Source organism: Misgurnus anguillicaudatus, chromosome 16, assembly GCF_027580225.2.
Source record: "Misgurnus anguillicaudatus chromosome 16, ASM2758022v2, whole genome shotgun sequence".
Taxonomy (NCBI): Eukaryota; Metazoa; Chordata; class Actinopteri; order Cypriniformes; family Cobitidae; genus Misgurnus; species Misgurnus anguillicaudatus.
In genome coordinates this window covers 5,607,222-5,629,274 of record NC_073352.2, presented here as the reverse complement: position 1 = coordinate 5,629,274, position 22,053 = coordinate 5,607,222, and the positions used below count along the sequence as shown (strand labels likewise).

Genomic DNA, 22,053 nt, shown 5'->3' with positions numbered 1-22,053 from the left:
ATCTACAATGTTACGTAATGCCAATAAAGGTAAATGATTTGCACAGGTGCTGTGGCGCGCAAGTGAATTAAAAAGTTATTGTCTAGTGGTGTGGATGCTAATATGTTTAACATTATAATTAACATAATAGTTATTGTTAAAGTGTAAACCACCTTTTAGACATTACACCTAATGACATAAACCCTGATACTGCCTTCACACATGCCAGCCAAACATCTGCCTGTGTGATGTTATGGTGGATATACTGAGCTTTCTGTAATTATCATTTACATTTCATTGTCTTAAATTTCTCAATGTTTCATGATAGAAAAACATGGGATGCATATGAAATACAGTATATTTAACCAATTTGCCTTTCACCTTCCACAGCGCTAAACTGAGTCCAGAATAACAGGGCTGTAGTCTTTTCATAAACAGATACAAGACATAAGTCATCAAATCCTACAGTCACCTCTTCACAGACTGTGATTAAAGGGGCTCTCCACTGATTTGTGTACAGGGCCCCAGGCTCAAGAAGAGATGAGAGCCATAAACTCCACTCCAGTCCAAATATAGGCCTGAGCCATCCAATCAGGTTAATGACAACAATACAACTGTCGGTCACTTGACTCCTATCTCCAGCACACACGAGTCCACAGCTCTGACCATGCCAGTTGTTACACGTTACCAAACAATGACTACTACCTGTAACCTAAAGCAAACTCCCAAGCTAAACATCAGCTACTACACCATGGGCCGGTTGCACCAGTTGGTGAGCATGCACCCGGTCGTAAGACTAGTCTGGACGTAAAATGCGCTTTATGTCCTACGTGGAATTTACACCTGTTATACCATCTACAGTAGGCATTGCGCACATCTCAGACTAAATCTTACATCTAGTCAATGGTAGGCACAAGTATAAAGTTTTGACTTGTTTTAATGGCAAAAACTGAAATAATTTGATTGACGAGTCATTGGCGCATCTGATTCACACAGGATACGCGAGCAGAATTTCATGCATGACATAGTAAGAGACCGCACCAATAAATTCTTATACTTAGATTATTTAGAAGATAGAGAACTTATTAACAGCTTGTTTCATTTCATGTTATTTCGCAAATGTATTAATCAGCAAATTATTACATTTTGTGCAAACAGGAAAACGGGGGCATGCGCCTGATTGTAGTCTCAGATGGTGTAAATATTTTTCGCCAAGCCCAACGTAGAGCTTACACCCAACTTTTTTACCTCCAGCTATTGGGACCAGACCCATGACTATAGAAAACTAGCGATGTAACAATACATCTATATGGAGCGATGCATTGATTACATTTCTAACGATACAATGCATCAATGCCACACATAAAATATCAATATGAGGTATCTTTATCTCTTCGCATCCTCATTCTTTGACATAACGTCCATTTACGCCAAAGTGCGCATTTTCGTTTATTTTCGTGTGCTAGTGTCAGCAAATAAATGCAATGCAGCAATAAAGCGTTATAGCAGTGAAAACACAGGAAAAGAGTTAGAAAAACGTTGTGACTGCTATCGGACGCAAATCGTGGGTTTGGAAATATTTTGTATTTGGAAAATGGATTGGACAAACAGATTGGCAGAAAACCTTTGCCAGAAACACTGTGGCCATCATAAGCTTGATTTTTGTGTGACATTTTTTCCCTCATTATTTATGTTTCTTGATTTAAAAAAGTTTATTTTGTGTTGTAAATGCCCCAATTAGGACAGAGATTGTGGCCTTTTTAAAGAGTTTCATAAAACGCTCATGTTATATATTTTGATGAGTTATTAAAAATGTAACCGCTTAACTAGTCACATAATATTAAAGTATCGATATATTAATCTAATCGAATCATAATTGCATCAAAGAAATGTCTGAAGTATCGCCAAATACAGCATCGCTGACAGAGATAACTGATACTTTATTGTATCGTAATGAACCGTCCGATTTACACTCCTATAAAGAACATGTCATGGTTCTGCCATCTTGTCCTTTGTTTAATCTAGTCCAGTCCTTCCAGAAAAACGCGGAGTTTTTTTGTGATTGTTGCGGGCAAAAATCCTCGATTTTGCGGCACGTTTTCTTAAAAAAATGTGATGGAATATGCGGGATATTTATGCAATTTATGCGAAACTGCGGAACTTGCAAAATTGCGGAACTTGCAAAAACTGCGGAAACTTGCAAAATCTGCAATGATGTTCACGTCACATAATCACGTCACTTCATAACGTTCCCATGGCAACAGAGGACATGGCTGCGCTTTTGGGAAGTAAATGCAACATTTTTCAACTTTCTGCTAATATATATGTGACTTTTTGCTACGAAAATGCGGAGATTATGAAATCATGCAAGCCCCGCATATTTTGTGCATGGAAATATGTAATTAATGCGGCGAAAGTGTGTCGTATTTGGAAAAAATGCAGCCCCGCATAAATATGCAGACTTTGGCTGATTATGCAATATATCGCGCAATCGCGTTTTTCTGGAGGGACTGCTAGTCTTGTGGCAGAATCATAACAGACCCATGTTTTGTGTGGGATCACATGGGCTCAGTATTGGCCTTACTAGACCACTGCTGAGTTCAATTCCCAATTCGCATACTATCCGTCCTAAATAGTACGCGAAACTAGTATTAGTACGTCCCAAATCGTAGTATGTTGAAATGAGTATCCCAAAGATCCTCGGATGGTCTACTATTTCCGGTTAGAATTCGAAGTGCAGATCAATGCACACTCTAACGTCAAATATTGCCCACAACTCATTGCGTGCGGGAGGGAGGAGCTTAACCACACTGATACTGTGGCTGTACAAATGCTAACTTTATTAGTCCAACGAAAGAAACATGGTTATTAGACTTTTACTATAGTAAAAGCATGGTTCATTTTCATCTGGGTATTTTTGAGTTATAAACATAAGTATAAAATTAAGTATAAAATATGTTAAACAATAGTTATACTATACGCTTTAAATATTTTGACTTTAAAATAAGTAGCTTTTGTTGCACACATTGCACATGAACGTCAGAACCAGCCGCCTCACAAACGACCTGCGTTTGGTTCTAATGACGCTCTACTTCACTCCTCAACTTGGTGGAACACATTGTAAAATGTATTGTGAAAAAAAACTATGAGAAAAAAGATGGGAAAAGTAAATACATCTATATTCGACATAATTTATAAGAATGAATGAAATATTGTTAACAGTCGTGTGTGCGTAACTAGGCAACCACGTTTTCGTTCACGTTGCATGACGTCATCGAAGTTTGTCCCAGAACGTGCATACTCTTTTGCTACACACTCAAAAGTATGTAAATTTTCCTCACAAAAACAATACATACTTTTAGGTCGTAGTATAAGTAGGCGAATTGGGACTCAGCACACGTGTTTCCGGTGTCTTGTCACTTTTACCCCGCTCCCTTGTCGTCATCCTCTTTATTGTTTAACCCATGTCACCTGTTGTCCTCATTAGTTCTCCCCTATTTAAGGTCCTTGTGTTTGTTGTCCTGTGCTTGTGCATTGTTTCCCTACCTGTGAATATACTGTGTCATGTCTAGTCAAGTCAATTGTATATTTAGTGTTTGATCAAGTTTATATTTAAGTGTCATCCAGTTTAGTGTTTTAGTGTAGTTTTGTATCTTGTTCTGTTTAGTGTTCACTCCATCTGCTTTAGTTATCCTGTTTATGTTTGTTTTGCACCCTCGTGGGTAATGTTTTCTCTTTTGTATATAATAAGTCTTTTGTGTACATCCATCTGTCTGCACTTGGGTTCCTCCTCATATTCCATATAAGAACAAATCTTCTACAACAAAATATATAATAACATTATAATAACATTAAAAATTCAAATCTTTTTTTTGCCACAAAATGCAATGAATACAAGTTTTTTTTTTATATAAATCTATTAAATCAATATATAAATGTGCATTCATCTTTGTCATGTTATATTCATTTAGTTGACTAGTGGTATACTATTAGTCTACTAGTTTTTTTTTTTAGTTTTTTATTTTAAATAAACATTTGTCGCTAAACTTTTTTGTCAGCGATCAGCTGTAAAATGTTTTGGTCCTGCTTGATTTTCGTTGACTTCGAGTAAAATAATGGAAAGTTTTTCATAAGATCCACTGAGATCAATGTGTTAGCATGACAGAACTTTGGTGCTGTCGGGAGAACAAGCAACAGCCGGCATTTTTACTTCGCCCGAGTGCCTCTCGCGAAAATTATTCAATTTTGATGGCTTACGTTTCTTTCCCATCACAGAAAACCACCACAGGTTTATCAATGCCATCAAAAATATTATTTAGTTTTTGTTTGTTTGTTGATCACAAAGTAGATGAGGAAAACTATAGGATTCTGTGTGTATTCAATGCACCGGCTTTGTTGTTTACAATGCGTGGAAATGTGCGCTGTGATTTCTTGAGCGGATTTATGTTAATTATTTATTGTTTATTGTATTCTGCAGAGAAGGAGGAGTGGCCTTTAGCGTTTTTTAGGAAAAAAGAGCGAAAAGATGACAGAATAGCACAGCGGATATTGGATTTTGCGTAAAATTAAAAATTTACTTTTTATTGCTGACCTGATACAATACTGATTTTGGTGGTAACTCTTTTTTTTAAATGGTGTATATCGCGTTTTGAAACCAAACTCTTCATATATGACAGTAATATTGTAAATGCAAATACATATAACAGGTCAGGTACATCGACTGTTATCATGTTTTGCTAGATAAATGTACTTTATTGAAGATTTCTTTATGTGCTTAACCCCGGTTTAGTCATTTCAATGAAGCCTTAATAACTTGTGTGAACTGAAACCTGTGTGATAAAGCTAGTTTGGCAATCGATAACACAGTAGTCAAAATAACAACAATAGAAATGTGTTTTCAAACTGTTTAAAAATGTAATGTGACCTGTTCCAAACACTGTATTTTAACCAGTGACACACCATATCCTGATTTTTTTCTATAACCACACATCATGTATTGCAAGCTGACACAGATTACACAATATTTAATGCAACAAAAGAAAAGAAAATCAGGTCAATAATCTTTAGTACTGCCACTGAACACTTTATCCTATGACTTCATCCGAAAAACTTTTGAAGATGGAGAACAAATTAATGTAGTCCTCAACAGTGAGGTTACAGACTTTTCCCAAAGATTTCCCCTATTCATCACTATCAACACTTGTGGTCTGTTTAATAAGGACTAATAAATCAGCCACATATTATTAGAGAATATAAACATCAGCTTGGGTGGTCTAAACTAGCATAAATGCAGGCAAATAAATAAACATCCAAACACTACTGGCTATAACCTCAAAGAAGCTAAACATCTCCACACATAACCTTTCCTGTTTCCTCAACATGAACAATTTAACGTGAACACAAAACGATTTTTTAGGGTGAATGTACGGTTAATAAAGTAAATAGGTTTCGTCAGTGACACATTTGCAGTATCTACGAGCAACTTGAACATCACCCATCATCTTCTCACTCCTCCGCAGCGCGCGCTCAAGCCCAATATAGTTCAGCACGCGCATGAATAATGAAGCACAGTTGTGGTCTTCGTACAATATATAAAAAACATTAAACATATGTATTTATATTCTACCTCATATAAAATGCTTAAAATGTTTTTGTTATCGGAAACATCAGTCATGCATAAGCACCTACCTAATAATGGTTTGGGTGTTGTATTCCCCATTACTCCCAATTATTCCTTTTCCCTGGTGACAAGTGGATTGTTAAAGCTGCTACTGCTGCTCCGTCCATTTATTATCAGATGTTCAATCACGGCTGTGTGAAATTTCCACGCGTTACTGATGGTCGCGGCGTCTTCATCCTACCACGCACACTGAAGCGCTTCTTTGAGCAATGACCGTCTATTGGCGCATTGGCCAGCCAAGCCCTCCCCACTCGACGCAACGCGAAGCTGGGAGCACGCGACGTCGATTCGTGCAAGCAACCCGCGATCTTACTTTTAAAAACAACCGGTCTGTGTAAGACGCATTCCTAAAAGTTGAACTATTTTTAACTTGACGCGGCACCAAAACGCCCTTCCGACGCACGTGTACATACCCGCGGCAACATAAAAGCGCGCATGCAATGGATGTGACGCGACTGACTGAAGAGTAGACAGCTGCGTTGATCATAATAGAAGCATACAATATTGCACGTACAAAGTATCTTGATAGTTTGTTATTGTAACAAAATGTTTTAAAAATAAAAAAGATTACTAAGCACAATACATTCATGCAATATACTTATTTATCGATCTTTTTTAACAAAACAAAACACAAGGCAATGGCTATTTTACTGGAACGTAAAGGGATAGTTCATCTAAAAAAGAAAATTCTGTCATCATTTTCTCACTCTCATGTTGTTACAAACTTGTATGAATTTCTTTGTTCTGATGAACATGAAGGAAGATATTTTGAGGAATGTTGTAACCAAAACATGAGCCCCATTCACTTACCAACCCAATATCACGCAAATACGTGACTATTTCACGTATGGACCAACGTGAAAATGTCACGTTTTGCCGCGTTTGAACGTGAGCATGTCACATTTTCTGTTTGTGTCATTTTCACGTTTTGGTTACTCAACTTATTTGTCCTAATTTCTTACCATTGTCCCTTCGGTTTAGGGTTAGATTTACATAAATGACATCCTTACCTAAACAAACTCTAACCCCAACGTCGGGGACAATTGGTTAAAGTTTAGAAAATATAAAAGAATAAGTCTTGTATCTTTTTTTTTTATAAATCAATACTTAAAGTGACAAATGCTTAAAGTGACATATAACACAAGCACCAAATCTAACCCTAAACCGAAGCGAAAATGGTTTGAAAATAGGACAAATAAGTTGAGTAACCAAAACGTGAAAATGACACAAACAGAAAACGTGACATGCTCACGTTCAAACGCAGCAAAACCGTGACATTTTCACGTTGGTCCATAGGTGAAATAGTCACGTATTTGCATGATATAGGGTTGCACTTACATAGTTGGAAAAGAGAATACTATGGAAGTGAATGGAGCTCATGACCGGTTTGGTTACAAACATTCTTCAAAATATCTTCCTTCGTGTTCATCAGAACAAAGACATTTATACAGGTTTATAATAACATGAGAGTGAGTAAATGATGACAGAATATTCAATCTGGGGTGATCTATCCGTTTAATAGTAGAAAACCTCCAAGTTTATATGCATCAAATGTGATTTTATTACATTCAAATTAGAATATTATTCGATTAAAACTTTATTGCTACATTAACCATTTCAAATAATTTTGTGTGTAATGCCTTATGAGGAAATCCCCTCTTCAGCCCAGCCCCATCCTCTCTCTCTCTCTCTCTCTCTCTCTCTCTCTCTCTCTCTCTCTCTCTCTCTTCACATCCTTGACCGCTGGGATCTTCGCAAGCTGCTTCCTGTCTTGTGAACTGTAGCTGTCTCTGAGGAGCTCTATCCAAACAGACCTAGCCCAAGATTGTCGGCCATAGGCCAACATTTATTAAATCTGCCCCCAAAATCTATTTAAAATACTTTATCCTCACATTATGCACTGTGTGTCGCCTGGTGTGTGTGACCATTCAGACAGTAGCCATACCCGTGCATAAGAAATAATCTCTTAGGATTGAGTTTTAGCTTTAGTTGATGTGTTAGGAATTGTTTGGCCTATTCTACTAAAGACAAAAGAGCTGTGTGTGCCAAATAAATGTAGTTGGATTGTTAATGCATGTCTGGTTTTGAAATCCCTGTTCAAAAAAGTCTGTCCTTATGTTTTTCATATAAAACCAAGCAATCTACAAAGCCTTGCACTGTAATGTTACAGCAGGTTTTTCAATTCAATTTTATTTTATTTATATAGCACAATTGTTAATTGTAATAGAAACAAACATGCAAAGAACAACAAAGCATGGAAGTTAAGGAGTATTTGAAGCTACATGGAGTCATTTCTTATTAAATAACGTACTCCATTCCAAGCCACATTATGAATATGGACTAGGATGGAGTACATGGAGGTATTAATTTTTTTTTTAGTAGATCAGTGAACCATGTGCAAATTCATCATTCAACATCATTGCAGAGTATTTCATCCAATATTTTGAGTTTTCCAAAGACTCTCAGTCCCGCGGTTTGCTATGTCAGATTGACGTAACCAATCACATGTGCTGAACTCATATGCAGACTAACCTGTTAAAGAGCACCTATTGTCCAATTCATGATTTTAAATTTCCTTTGGTGTGTAAGTGTATTAGTACTATTAGTACGTTAACGATATGCAAAAGGTACAAATCCCAAAGCAGGGTTTCCCGCAGAAAATTTGTTAGTTATGGTGGTAGGGTTGGGCGGGGGTCCAGGGCGTGACAATCAAAAGGGCGGGGGTATGCGTTATGATGAAAATAATTCTCAGGGATGCACTTGACGGCCTTTTTTGCAGCAATTGTTTTATTTTATTTATAACAACCTAGTTAAGGCGGTAGGGTTTCCCAGCTTAGTAAAAAATAACGCCAGTTATCGTCTCCAACGTTAATCTCTTTTCTTGGACTACAACAAACACACGGATTGTAGGCAAAAGTTTACTTCCTGGGATTGGTGATGTAGACAAAACCGACATTATCATAATTCCTCCCGCTTCAGCCTGTAAGTTAACTCCTGTTAGCATTGCATTTTGAGTGAATCTTTTAAACATGGTAAGAAGCGTCACATTTCCTGCTGATGTCAGAAGTATTCAAACCACTCACAACGTACAGATTAGCTGGCCAATCAGGGACACAGAGCTTTTCAGATCGATGAGTTTTGTACAAATCAGTGTTTTTCAGGAAGAAATAGAAATCTGGAGCTACAAAAATATACGGTATGTGTAAAATAATGTGTTTTTAACCATAAACCATGCAAACACGAAAAATAACATTGTTTTTTTAGCAATGAAATAGGTGCACTTTAACATCAGTGCCAAAAACAGTGCTACATAAGTGCAGTTCACTTATTGAGTAGAGGCAGAGACTAATGTGCATATTCATAAATCCGCATAATCTTAATGAGGGAATTACAGTCAAGCCGTATTAAAACATGTAGAAATGTTAATGTCACAGGAAAAAATACATATGCTATTAAGATGCTCTAAGAAGAATTTTAAGTGATACAATTTTTCGGCTAGAGGGAGAGCTATTAACAGCAGTCTCCCAGTAAGTGAGGCTACAGGCAGGCTGCAATCAAGGGGTTAAATACTCCTTGTGAGAGAACCATCCTTGGCCAAGAGGCAGGGGCGCCATAAGGGGGGGGGGGGGGGGTTAGGAAGAGTCTAAGAGCCCATGAACTTTTGAGGGCCCCAGCCAAGGACTGTGCCGCACACGCAACCCCCTTAAGCTGAGCCCTCTTAGCTCCGCCCCATCTTTACTCTGCATTTTAGCGCCTTCTTTAATCCACGGTCTTACAATGCAAAGTAAACTTCACAAGAGAGCAAGCCAAGGTGTGTGTCTTTACTGCTATTACCTATGATATCTGCATATGTGCACTTCCTTACTATAAATGCAGTTTACACAATGTGACGCTGGAGCAATACTATGCAGTTTGCTTTCCACTGTAAAGTCTTCGCTCTGTTCACCCCAGTTTAAAAAAACACAAGGGGATTTATGTTTCCTGTTTTATGTTATGATTCTAACGTGAAGTCAGCCCTTATACGCTGTTTATAATTAACGAAGCTAATTAACATAAACTAGAAATGCGATCGCTTACACACTAGTTTTGTAACGCAATATGCCAAAGAAGTATTTTTATTTAGTCGTGAATCAAGTTGATTGTGATAAAACTGAAATGCAACTAAGGCTAAACTAGTCCAGTTATGTATATTAAAGCTTCTCAACTTGCAACAGCTTTAAAGGGGACAGAGAATGAAAAACCATTTTTATCTTGTCTTTGTTGAATAATGGTAGTCTACCCGCATTCACAAACATACAAAAAGTTCTAGACATTCTAAACATCTCAGACTCATAATTCCTCTTTTAGAAATGTGAGCCAGAAAACAGCCCAATCTGAAAAAACTGATGCTTATGACATCACGGGCATCTCCCTGCCCCTTCACTTTAAAATAATTGGCTACATTTTTAGAGTGGCAGCAAAGTCAGCCAATCAGTAATGAGATTGCAAGTTAAGCCAGTAGGGGGAGCCAAATAGGTGCAAAACAACTTGTTTAAATTCCCCCACCCTAATAAAGCTATTTGAGAGAGGTTTTTAGGAAGCTTCTAAGGCATTACAGACCCAAACAAAAACATTTTTGTTTTCAGAACAAGGATAAATACTCCGTTCAACTATTCTATGTCACCTTTAAGAAATCAATGGAAATCTATGTCGTAATCTGCTATAGTTTCACTCATTTCATTTTAGAGCCCCGTTGATTAAAAAACAGTCTGAAGAATAATTTAATAACAGTATATAGCTTTTTTCTTAAAGAGTAACTAAACCCTAAACCAACTTTTTGGCCAGACCACTGTTGTCAGTGATATATGTATTTGAAAATGATTTCTTAATGTCTAGTGACATATCAGGGCCATTTTATGATTAATTGATATACATTTCTTACATACTGTTCCTTTAAGTTCACGGTTTCAATGATCTGTCGTTATTTTTGCTTTACTGAAGCTGCTGGTGTATGAAACTTGTTATTTACCTTATAAATAATGCTAATAATTATAATACAAGCTTTGGTCAAGCATTGTTGACCCAGTCTTATTTGAGGCATAATGTACATAGAAAAGATGCATTGTTGTTGTTCGCCATTTTTAAATGTTACAATGTCGTGTGTGTAACAACTCAAGTATACAGTGTGTCACTGAGACTGCCTGTGAAAATCAGACTAAAGTCTCAAATCTTATTGTGAGATAAAAAGCATCACAGTTTAATTTCAAGCATTAATTTCACTATGATTTCAATCGCTGACATGCAGGGTCCGAAATTAACTTTTTAGCTCACCTGCCACGGGGACTGGTAGATGAAAAAATCCACCGGCCAAACACATTTTTACCGGCCAAAATGTCAAAATCCCTGGTAGCCCTTCGGGCAGGCACTCTTCAGTTTTTGTTAGCCCGAAATGAATGCAAGTAGCCCGAATAAAAAATACAGTACTTTTAATGTAGAATATTAAGATAAAACATCTATCAAAACACAAATAACACATCAAATTTCAGGACATATCAATCATCAGTACAAATATTAACTGAAGTCACAGATAAGAAAATGCCACTTGACTTTGTGGGCATAGCACAGGCTTATTCAATTAGTTTTACCACAGGCCAAATTTTGCCAATACAAAGCCAATAGGGCCTCTAACCACAATGTTTAATCTGCTATTCTTGTTGTTTTTTTATGCAGTTGTTTTTTAAGAAACAAAAAGACTGGATTTCCATGTAAACCAACTTTTCCTGCTCATCCCCACACCAGATATACTCACCATTTAAAAGTGGTTTAGTGGGTCACAATCCAGTTACAGACTGGATAATTTTTTCGATCAGAAAAACAGGGGCTACTGTCGCTTTAAGAGCGATTGTGCACAGAGTCACTCTCTTCACTGCCCGTACAATCTATACTTTAAAGCTTGCTGCGAGAGATTTAATTTTCTTACGTGAGGATAATAATGACTGACAGGACGAAGTTGGAAGATTTGCCCAACAAATCCATGACAAATCATGACGGATTGGTTCCTGTACTGCGTCTTTTTGCGCGATCGCGAAAGTGAAAGTAAAACTCGAGCACGCGCTCAAACGTAATTTAAGTTTCCAATCAGGGGCGCCGCTAGCAATTTTGGGCTCTATGAAAGAATAGGGGGTCAGGCCCCCACCATACCCATTTCGCACCAAACATACAATCCAACCTACTGTAGCTATTCAAAATCTTTGTCTTAATTTAATAATACAGAACTATTTATTTTGCTATTGTAATGACCACAATTATCAGTATTTATAGACACCTACAATGTCTGCAGCTAAGATCATTTATTGTCCAATGTAAATTTAATTGAAAAATACAGTACATTAATCGAATATTCAGAGAAAATGCAACGTTCTTAAAGATTAAAGATAAATGTGACCATGCCTGTGAAAACCCAGCTGAAGTATTTATTTGTGATTTACTGTTTTCCACATAAACTCATCCTACATAATGTAAAGAACATTTTGTGAAAGTATAAACTTGATATCTGTAATATTGACTGAGTATTGTTATGTCAGCGATTGAAATCATAGTGAAATTAATGCTTGAAATTAAACTGTGATGCTTTTTATTTCACAATAAGATTTGAGACTTAAGTCTGATTTTCACATGCAGTCTCAGTGACATACTGTCTTGAGCTGTTACACACACGACATTGTAACACTTAAAAATGGTGAACAACAACAATGCATTTTTTCTATACCTTATGCCTCAAATAAGACTGGGTCAAAAATGCTTGACCAAAGCCTGTATTATAATTATTAGCATTATTTATAAGGTAAAGAACAAGTTTCACACACCAGCGGCTTCAGTAAAGCAAAAATAACGACAGATCATTGAAACTGTGAACTTGAGAAAACAGCTAACGTTATACTGTTATTAAAGAGCCAGTAAGATGACAATTTTAAGCATCCTATCACTATTTATAAGTCCCGGACAACAGGTTTAAATGCATGCAAGGTCAAAAAACACTGTAATTTTCTCAAAATATAAATTTAAAATTACCCCATTTCTCAGAGATCCCCAAACGATTCGTGTGAAGCCATTCAACGACTCAGCCTGCCTAAACCCCACCTTTCAGTAGCCTACTCTGCTCTGATTGGTCAACTGACAGAGTATCTTTGCACACAATGCACAGATCACAGATCAGTCTCACAGACCACAGATCGGTGGCACAGACCAACAACAGTGCAACATGTATTGACCTCGTGCTAACATGATTTACTGAGAAGACATTGTCAACATCAATACACATCATTCATCATTAATCCAAGCAATAAAAACGACGATTGAAACTAACATTTTACACTCATTTAAGCATTTATCTAAACTAACCGGGTCATAGCAAAACCGTAAATAAGCATGCATTAGCCGTTTGCTAACGTGACTCTCTGACAGTAAATTAACAGTTTAAACACACAACATCATTCATCATTAATCCAAACAATACAAACGACGATTGAAACTAACAATTTTACACTCATTTAAGCATTTATCTAACCGGGTCATAGCAAAACCGTAAATAAGCATGCGTTAGCCGTTTGCTAACGTGACTCTCTGACAGTAAATGAACAGTTTAAACACACAACATCATTCATCATTAACCCAAACAATACAAACGACGATTGAAACTAACAATTTTACACTCATTTAAGCATTTATCTAAGCTAACTGGGTCATAGCAAAACTGCTTGCTATCGTGGCTCTGACAGTATATAAGTTAGAGTTTAAACAACGATATCATTCATCATTAATCCAAGCAATAAAACGACTATAGACATTTTACACTCATTTAAGCAAGTATGTAGCTATAATCATACTTACAGGTTGTGGTTAGGAGACACATGTTGTTCCAAATAAAGTGGGTACTGAACCATCTTGCATTGCCAAACGTCTAAATCCCTCCGTTAAAAAATAATTTTAACCACTGATTCTTCACAGCCAGACACGTTTAGAATATCCCTCCTTGAAAAAGTCTCCTTTGGTAGTGAAAACAACAAAAGCTGAAAACAGTGTGAGCTGATGTTTACACTCACACACACTAGCTAGCTGTGGGCGGGTCATAGTTTTCGTTTCTCCCGCAGACAAGGCTGTAGGCGGAGATTAGTATCTCATGTGACGTGGATAAGTTCGTGTGACGTGGATAATATCAGGAAGAAGACTCACTCCCTATAACGACTCGTTTCAGCGATTCAGAGTCGACTCCCTGCTTTAGAAGCCAATAACTTTATTAATCGTGCACTTTTTGGTTCAACTACTTTACACGTTGTTTACATTGATGGACAGCTACACGACACACTGCAATAAAGGTTAGTTTCGATTTTGGATCTGTGTGGCTCTTTAAATGATTCTTCAGACTCTAAAATGAAATGAATGACAACTATAGCAGATTACAACATAGATTTCCATTGATTTCTTAAACCTGTTGCAAGGTGAGAAGCTTTAATATACATAACTGGACTAGTTTAGCCTTCGTTGCATTTCAGTTTTATCACAATCAACTCGATTCACGACTGCATAAAAATCCTTCCTTGGCATATTGCGTTACAAAACATTCGCATTTCCGATCGCATTTCTAGTTTATGTTAATTAGCTTATACGGGCTACGTTAATTAAAACAGCTTATAAGGGCTGACTTCGCGTTAGAATCATAACACAAAACAGGGAACGTAAATCACCTTGTTTATTTTTAAACTGAGGTGAACAGAGCGAAGACTTTACAGTGGAAAGAAAACTGCATTGCATTGCTCCAGGCATCACATTGTGTAAACTGCATTTATAGTAAGGATGTGCACATATGCAGATATCATAGCAAATAGCAGTAAATACACACACCTTGCTCTCTTGTGAAGTTCACGCGCACTGTAAGACCGTGGATTGAAGACGGCGCTAACACGCAGAGTAAAGACGGGGGCGGAGCTAAGAGGGCTCAGCTTAAGGGGGTTGCGTTTGCGGCACAGTCCTTGGCTGGGGCCCTCAAAAGTTCTTGGACCCTTAGAATCGTCCTAACTTTTCCCCCCTTTACGGCGCCCCTGTTTCCAATGCCTGAATTTCATACACCATTATTACCCATACAAATCTGTGAAAGATTGCATAAGCATTTAAATATATTTTTTCCTCCCTATAAGTCAAGATAGCCCGACGGGCAGGGCGGGGATGCATTTTGATAGCTAATATGCAGCAGATAGCTGCAGACCGCAAGTTACCTGCAGTACTAGCAACAAGACCGTCTCTAGTGCGAGATTTGGAACGTAGAGACGTTCTGTGGCAAGCTCACCTCGTTCCCAGATTAGTTACTGGCAAACACATTATATTGCATTAATATTTTGGTATGAAAATCACCCGCCAGTGTGGCGGGTAGCCTTTTGAATTTAGTCGCCAAACGGAAAATCTACCCGGATTTGGCGCTTGGCGGGTGTTAATTTCGGACCCTGCTGACATGACATTACTCAATCAACATTAAAGAACTCAAGTTTATATTTTCACAAAATGTTCTTGGATGAATTTATGTGGAAAACAGTAAATCACAAAGAAATACTTCAGCTGGGTTTTCACAGGCATGGTCACATTTATCTTTAAGAATGTTGCATTTTCTCTGAATATTTTGTTTAATGTACTGTATTTTTCAATTAAATTTACATTGCACAATAAGTTATCTTAGCTGCAGACATTTTAGGTATCTATAAATACTGATAACTGTGGTCAAAACAATAGCAAAATAAATAGTTCTGTATTATTAAATCACAGATAAAGATTTTGAATAGCTACAGTAGGTTGTATTGTATGTTTGGTGCGAAATGGGTATGGTGGGGGGCCGACCCCCTATTTTTTTATAGGGCCCAAAATTGCTTGCGGCGCCCCTGCCAAGAGGGACAGTTTTCATCTAACACGCTATATCTGCAATCCGTGACACAGCTGCAGGATTGAGGCGGGATTGAGAAACAAAGATTACGTTTACATGCACCCTCATTATGTGATTATAATGGGATTTTGGCAGTATTGCGATCATACTTTACCGCATGTAAACACAATAGTTCGATAAAAATTAATGTGATTAAGATAATAGCAGCAAGTATAAGCATATTAAAAGAGGTGGCGTATACTATTTTTTATCACAGTATGCATCCATGTAAACACTTTAATCACATCTATACCGCACTAAGTGAAGTGCGCGTGTGTTTTAGTCACGCGCCTTAATCGCAAATTCATTTTAAACTTGAGATTAGTTTCCCTGAACTCTGTCAACACGTTTTGCTGTCAGCAGTCTGCCTTCATCTAGAAACAGCTCAAATAACGTGAGAGCGGCGTATATAATTACAGTTACAGGGACTGAATAATGAAATACGTCCATAACAACGTGTTTGTCACTTAACGTTAGTAAATAACAACAGTGGACAGTATATGTTAGTTCATCATTTGGATTGTGTGTGAATAATCAGAAAATAAAACTGCATGTAAACAGGAGTGAAGAGGTTATAGCTCCAGTCATGTAAACACTGTGATTAACTCCTTACTCTGATTATTGGAAATTATCACAATATTGGTGTACATGTAAATGTAGTCACTGTCACTGATTGCAGCTATAACTCATATAACTCAGCTATAACTGCTATTAAAGGGCATATATATATATATATATATATATATATTTTTTTTTTCGTGCCACCTGCCCAAAAGTGGATTTTCAGTTTTCGGCCGAAAGACTTTTATCACTGAAAAAATACGGCTGAAATAATGTGATGACGCAAACAGAAACCACGACCTGCACGTGCTTGTCTGAAGTAACATATCTGCAGTGTGGACTAGATTTTTCTCAAACCGTGTCCACGGAGTTTCTGACCAGGTGTAACGCCACGCCAGCAGAGGGAGCCATCACCAGAGTTCTAACCGAGCACCACCCTCTGCTTCTCTCTCGTCTTCCTGTTCATTTCCCATTTCAGTGAGCTTACGGCAACATACAGACGCGAAGTATTGCCAGTTCTATCTGCGTACCGAGCGTTATATCTCTATATTGATTCTGATATTCTGTTGTGACCATTGCCTGTTTGTTTGGACCTCCGTCTTTCTGATTATCCCTTTGTACTGTTGTTTGGATTGGACTGCCTTGTGTTACTGGATTTATGCCTGTACCTTGTTTACCCCTTTGCCTGAAGATTTGGATTTGTTTGTATATCGGTGTTTTCAATAAACATCTGCACATGGATCCCGCTGCCTCAGCGTCATCGTTACAGAATACTTCGCCTCCCATGGATGCAGCGGATGTCGCCACTTTGCAGGCCGCCTAGAACTACCAGAGCGATCTTCTTCAGAATTTCCAGGAGCAACTTACCAAACTTCAGTCGGTAAACGAACACCTCACACGTTACATCCAGTTGCTACCTGCTACGAGTGCTAAGAAGGTGAGCGTTTCAGAGCATGATAAGTTTAACGGCACCGCCGAGCATGTTAAGGGGTTTATTCACCAGTTAGAGATTTATTTCAACGATCACGATGATGGAAATGTATCTGACGAAAAGAAATGCACCAAAGTAATGTCTCTCTTATCTGGTAAAGCTATCGAGTGGGCTGCTGTGGTTTGGGATACGGATTTCAGACTACGCTCGTCTTACCCTTACTTTGTTCAACAACTCAAAGAAGTGTTTGAATATCCGGCGGGAGGTAAAAGCGCGTCTTCACAATTAATCCACATGTCTCAAAACCACCGTCCGGTTGCTGATTATGCCATCGAGTTTCGTACTCTGGCCGCACAAAGTGGTTGGAATGATAAATCGTTAAAGGATATATTCCAACACAGTTTAGATCTCGAGTTACAGGCAGAGCTTGCATGTAAAGGTGAGGATCTTTCATTTACTGACTATATCACGCTTGCAGTCCACATAGATAACCTTATGCGTAATGCACCCACGAAATCCCGTGCCCGAGCCTCCCTCAATGTTAGTTCTCCACCTAGAAGGCCGCTGGCTGCCCCCTCACCGGCTCCTAGCTACAGCGAACCCATGCAGCTAGGATTAGCTCTGCTATCCTTGGAGGAACGTCAACGCAGACGTAATCAGAATCTGTGTTTCTACTGCGGCAATTCCGGACATCGCAATCTCAATTGCCCTGCTAAACTTCACCGCAATAACAGCATGGTGAGCGTTAAACCCTCATTACCATACCAAGAATCCTGCACTTTGGAAGTTCAGAATATTCATGAAAATAATATCCTTTCTTTCACAGCGATGATCGACTCTGGAGCGGCTCTCAATCTCATACATGAGGAAGTCGTTAAAGAATTTAATATAAAATTACTGCTATCGACAATGTACTCATAGGTACCAGTATCTCCCGACAAACTGCCTCACTCACACTTCAAGTGGGACTACTACACCAGGAAAACATTTCGTTCTATGTCATATCGTCCCCTCGCCACGACATCATTCTAGGACATCCCTGGTTATCTGCTCACGAACCAAAAATCTCGTGGAGAACAGGTGAGATTACTCAATGGTCTCAATACTGCCTTTCTAACTGCATCACTCATCCCTTCATTAAGCCATGCCTCTCCACTAGTGTAGAAAGTCCTACTGTAAGAACTGTTGATATCCCTGCCTGCTACCAAGAGTTTCAAGTGGTCTTTAGTAAATCCAAAGCCACTAAACTCCCCCCACATAGACCCTGGGACTCCGCTATGGACTTACTACCCAGTGCTATGCCTCCTAAGAGTAAAGTTTACCCCCTTTCACAGCCTGAAACACAAGCCATGGAGGAATACATTACCGAAGCCCTCAATAATGAATTTATTCGACAGTCCACATCCCCAGCTGCAGCTGGCTTTTTCTTTGTCGAGAAGAAATACGGTGGACTAAGGTCATGTATTGATTACCAAGGACTGAACCACATCATGGTAAAATTCCCATATCCGTTACCATTAGTACCTGCTGCCCTTGAACAACTTCGTGAAGCCAAAATATGCACCAAATTAGATTTGCGAAGCGCTTATAATCTCATCAGAATCAAAGAAAAGGACGAGTGGAAAACTGCATTTCATATCACCAGAGGGCACTATGAATACCTTGTCAAGCCATATGGTCTATCCAACTCACCTGCGGTATTCCAATCCTTCATCAATGAAATCTTCAGAGACCTACTAAACAAGTATGTAATCGCTTACATAGATGATATCCTCATTTACTCTGCCAACCAGGAAGAACACGTTAACCACGTCAAAGAAGTACTTTCCCGTCTGTTACAACACCAACTCTATGTCAAAGCCGAAAAGTGTGAGTTTCATGTAACACAAAACTAATTTCTTGGGTTACAACATCATTCCTCAGGGTGTCGAGATGGATGTTGCCAAAATAGAAGCAGTCACAGAATGGCCTCAACCATGCACTATTAAAGAACTTCAACGCTTTCTGGGCTTTGCTAATTTCTACCGTCGTTTTATCAGGAACTACAGTATGGTAGCGTCACCCCTCACCTCTTTCCTCAAAGGAAAACCAAAGAAGTTAAACTGGACCAATCAAGCACAAGAAGCCTTTAACAAACTCAAGGTATGCTTCACCACAGCCCCTATCTTAAAACACCCTGATCCTAACATAGGGTTGCCGCGGTGACGTAATTTTCCCACCGGTTAATCAGCGCGTCACAAGCTCGGTGATCCCGGTATCACCGAGTGGGAGGGGCTTATAAATGCGCATGCAGACGTGCACATTTTACTTTCACTTTTGAATTACGCAACTGTTTAAATGCATCGCTTGCGTAAGCTGCGTTAAATCGCATATGAATTTGCGTGCACTGTGAGTGCAACAGCTGGTTTACTTAAGTGCTTGAGTCAATGTGCGCAGGTAATTCTCCCAGAACCCGCCAGTCCCAAGCAGAGCAACCGGCTACTTCTCCATAAAAGCGCTGCTTGAATGATGAGTTTAATATTTTTCTTGATGAAAAACACAACAACAAAACGATCTCGCTTATATTAAACATCATATATGTATATTATAACAAAAACGAGCAAAGCACGCGGCTTCTGTCATCATCTGGTCAGTCAGCTCGCCTTGCAAACTCTGACAGGAATAAATGAAATCTGACACCTGCGGCTGCTCTGTGACGTGACGCGCGTTCAGCTCCGCTGAACTCAGACAACAGACACATTCAGTTGTAAGTGTTTGCTCTCTCTAACGAAACTAAATGATTTAATTACACGAAAATATCAAAACGACGGTAAAAGACGGTGTCGCGGTGGGCAAGTGATATAACCGGTGAGAGGCTGAAGCACCGGTTATCACCGTTTCACCGACTATCGCGGCAAGCCTATCCTAACAAACCCTTTCTTTTGGAAATAGATGCCTCTGACACCGGTATAGGTGCCGTACTTTCACAACGGCAGGGTCCAACGAATAAATTGCATCCTTGTGCCTACTACTCTCGTAAATTAACGAGTGCAGAGAGAAACTATGATGTTGGGCATAAAGAATTACTGTCTATGAAACCCGCTCTAGATGAATGGATACATTGGCTAGAGGGGGCCAAACATCAATTCCAAATTCTTACCGATCACAAGAATTTAGAGTACATTAAGAGTGCTAAACGACTCAACGCCAGCCAAGCTAGATGGTCACTTTTCTTTACACGCTTTAATTTCACTGTCACTTACAGACCCGGAAGCAAAAACAGCAAAGCCAATGCCCTCTCATGTCGCCATGAAGCCACACCCACAGAGAACACTTCCACTTCCATAATACCCTCATCGCTGGTTATTGCACCTATATCTTGGGATATTATGCAGGAAATACAATCAGAACGATCCATCACCGCCTGAAAGCCCACCTGACAAAGTCTACGTTCCACGATCACTTCGATCTCGTGTTATTCAATGGATCCACAATTCCCTAAGCTCCGGACACCCGGGTATATCTAGAACCATCACACTCACCAAAACTTCATTTTGGTGGTCGTCCCTGAATTACGATGTCTCTAATTATGCCAAAGCCTGTCGAGTCTGTGCCCAGTCCAAAACCCCCAAAGAACTGCCCTCTGGTCTCCTCAAACCTATCCCCTTGCCACAACGCCCCTGGTCACATCTCAGTATAGACTTTCTTACCAATCTTCCTCCATCTAACAATTTCACCACTATTCTAGTTATCATAGATCGCTTTTCTAAGGCATGCCGCCTAGTACCACTTCAAGGGTTGCCCACGGCCATGAAAACAGCAGAAGCCATGTTTCAACATGTTTTCTGAAATTTTGGAATTCCAGAGGATATTGTATCTGATCGTGGTACCCAGTTCACCTCGCAAGTGTGGAAAGCTTTCTGCAAGCAGCTGGACATTAACGTAAGCCTAACTTCAGGTTATCATCCCCAATCCAATGGACAGGTAGAACGACTAAATCAAGAGATTGGTCGATATCTCCGATCATACTGCAGCAGAGAACAACACCGCTGGGCTGAATTCATTCCTTGTGCAGAATATGCCCAAAACTCACTACGACACTCTTCGACTGGTATAACCCCTTTCCGATGTGTCTTAGGATTTCAACCACCTATGTTCCCCTGGTCAGGAGAACTGTCAGCTGTCCCTGCCGTAGATGAATGGATGAGAAGGAGTGAGGAAGTATGGAGCAGTGCTCACGTTAGACTCCAAAGGGCCATTTGCCACCAAGAAGATCAAGCCAACCGATGTCTTCAACCCCATCCTCCCTACCAGCCTGGTCAAAGGGTCTGGCCCTCAACCAGGGATCTCAAGCTACGACTACCCTGCAAAAAGTTAAGCCTGAGGTACGTAGGACCTTCGAATATTGTCAGACAAATTAATGATGTTACATATCAATTAGAACTCCCTGTTAATTACCGTATCTCTCCCTCTTTTCATGTCTCGCTCCTTAAACCATACCACCCGGATACCGACCCCAACGCGGAAAGTCAAGAGCCACCCCCTCCTCTCGACGTTGCTGAGGAGCCAGCATACGCCGTGAGGGAGCTGTTGGACTCGAGACAACGTGGGGGTCGGCTCCAGTATCTGGTTGATTGGGAGGGATACGGTCCTGGGTGGCCTCGGGTGACATACTCGATCCTAACCAAATTGAAGATTTCCATCGAGCCAGACCTGACCGACCAGCACCACCGCCACAAGGTCGCCCTCGCAGAGCGCCAGGAGGCGCTCCTAGGAGGGGGGATTCTGTAACGCCATGCCAGCAGAGGGAGCCATCGCCGGAGTTCTAACCGAGCGCCACCCTCTGCTTCTCTCTCGTCTTCCTGTTCATTTCCCATTTCAGTGAGCTTACGGCAACATACAGACGCGAAGTATTGCCAGTTCTATCTGCGTACCGAGCGTTATATCCCTATATTGATTCTGATATTCTGTTGTGAC

At 39.5% G+C, this 22,053-nt stretch overlaps 1 protein-coding gene across 2 annotated transcripts in view; it reads right to left on the bottom strand.

Moving 5' to 3' along the window:
* neurl1b (neuralized E3 ubiquitin protein ligase 1B) overlaps positions 1–22,053 on the bottom strand; it is a 69,746-nt gene that overhangs the window by 23,036 nt on the left and 24,657 nt on the right. Inside the window, exon 1 of one of the 2 annotated variants that reach the window (XM_055178141.2) lies at positions 5,668–6,094. The exons of the other annotated variant lie outside the window; for it this stretch is intronic. Within the exon in view, the coding sequence (XP_055034116.1) occupies positions 5,668–5,698 (31 nt within the window). The 5' untranslated portion in view covers positions 5,699–6,094. Of the gene's footprint in view, positions 1–5,667; positions 6,095–22,053 lie in introns of those variants that run through there. 2 annotated transcript variants of the gene reach the window in all.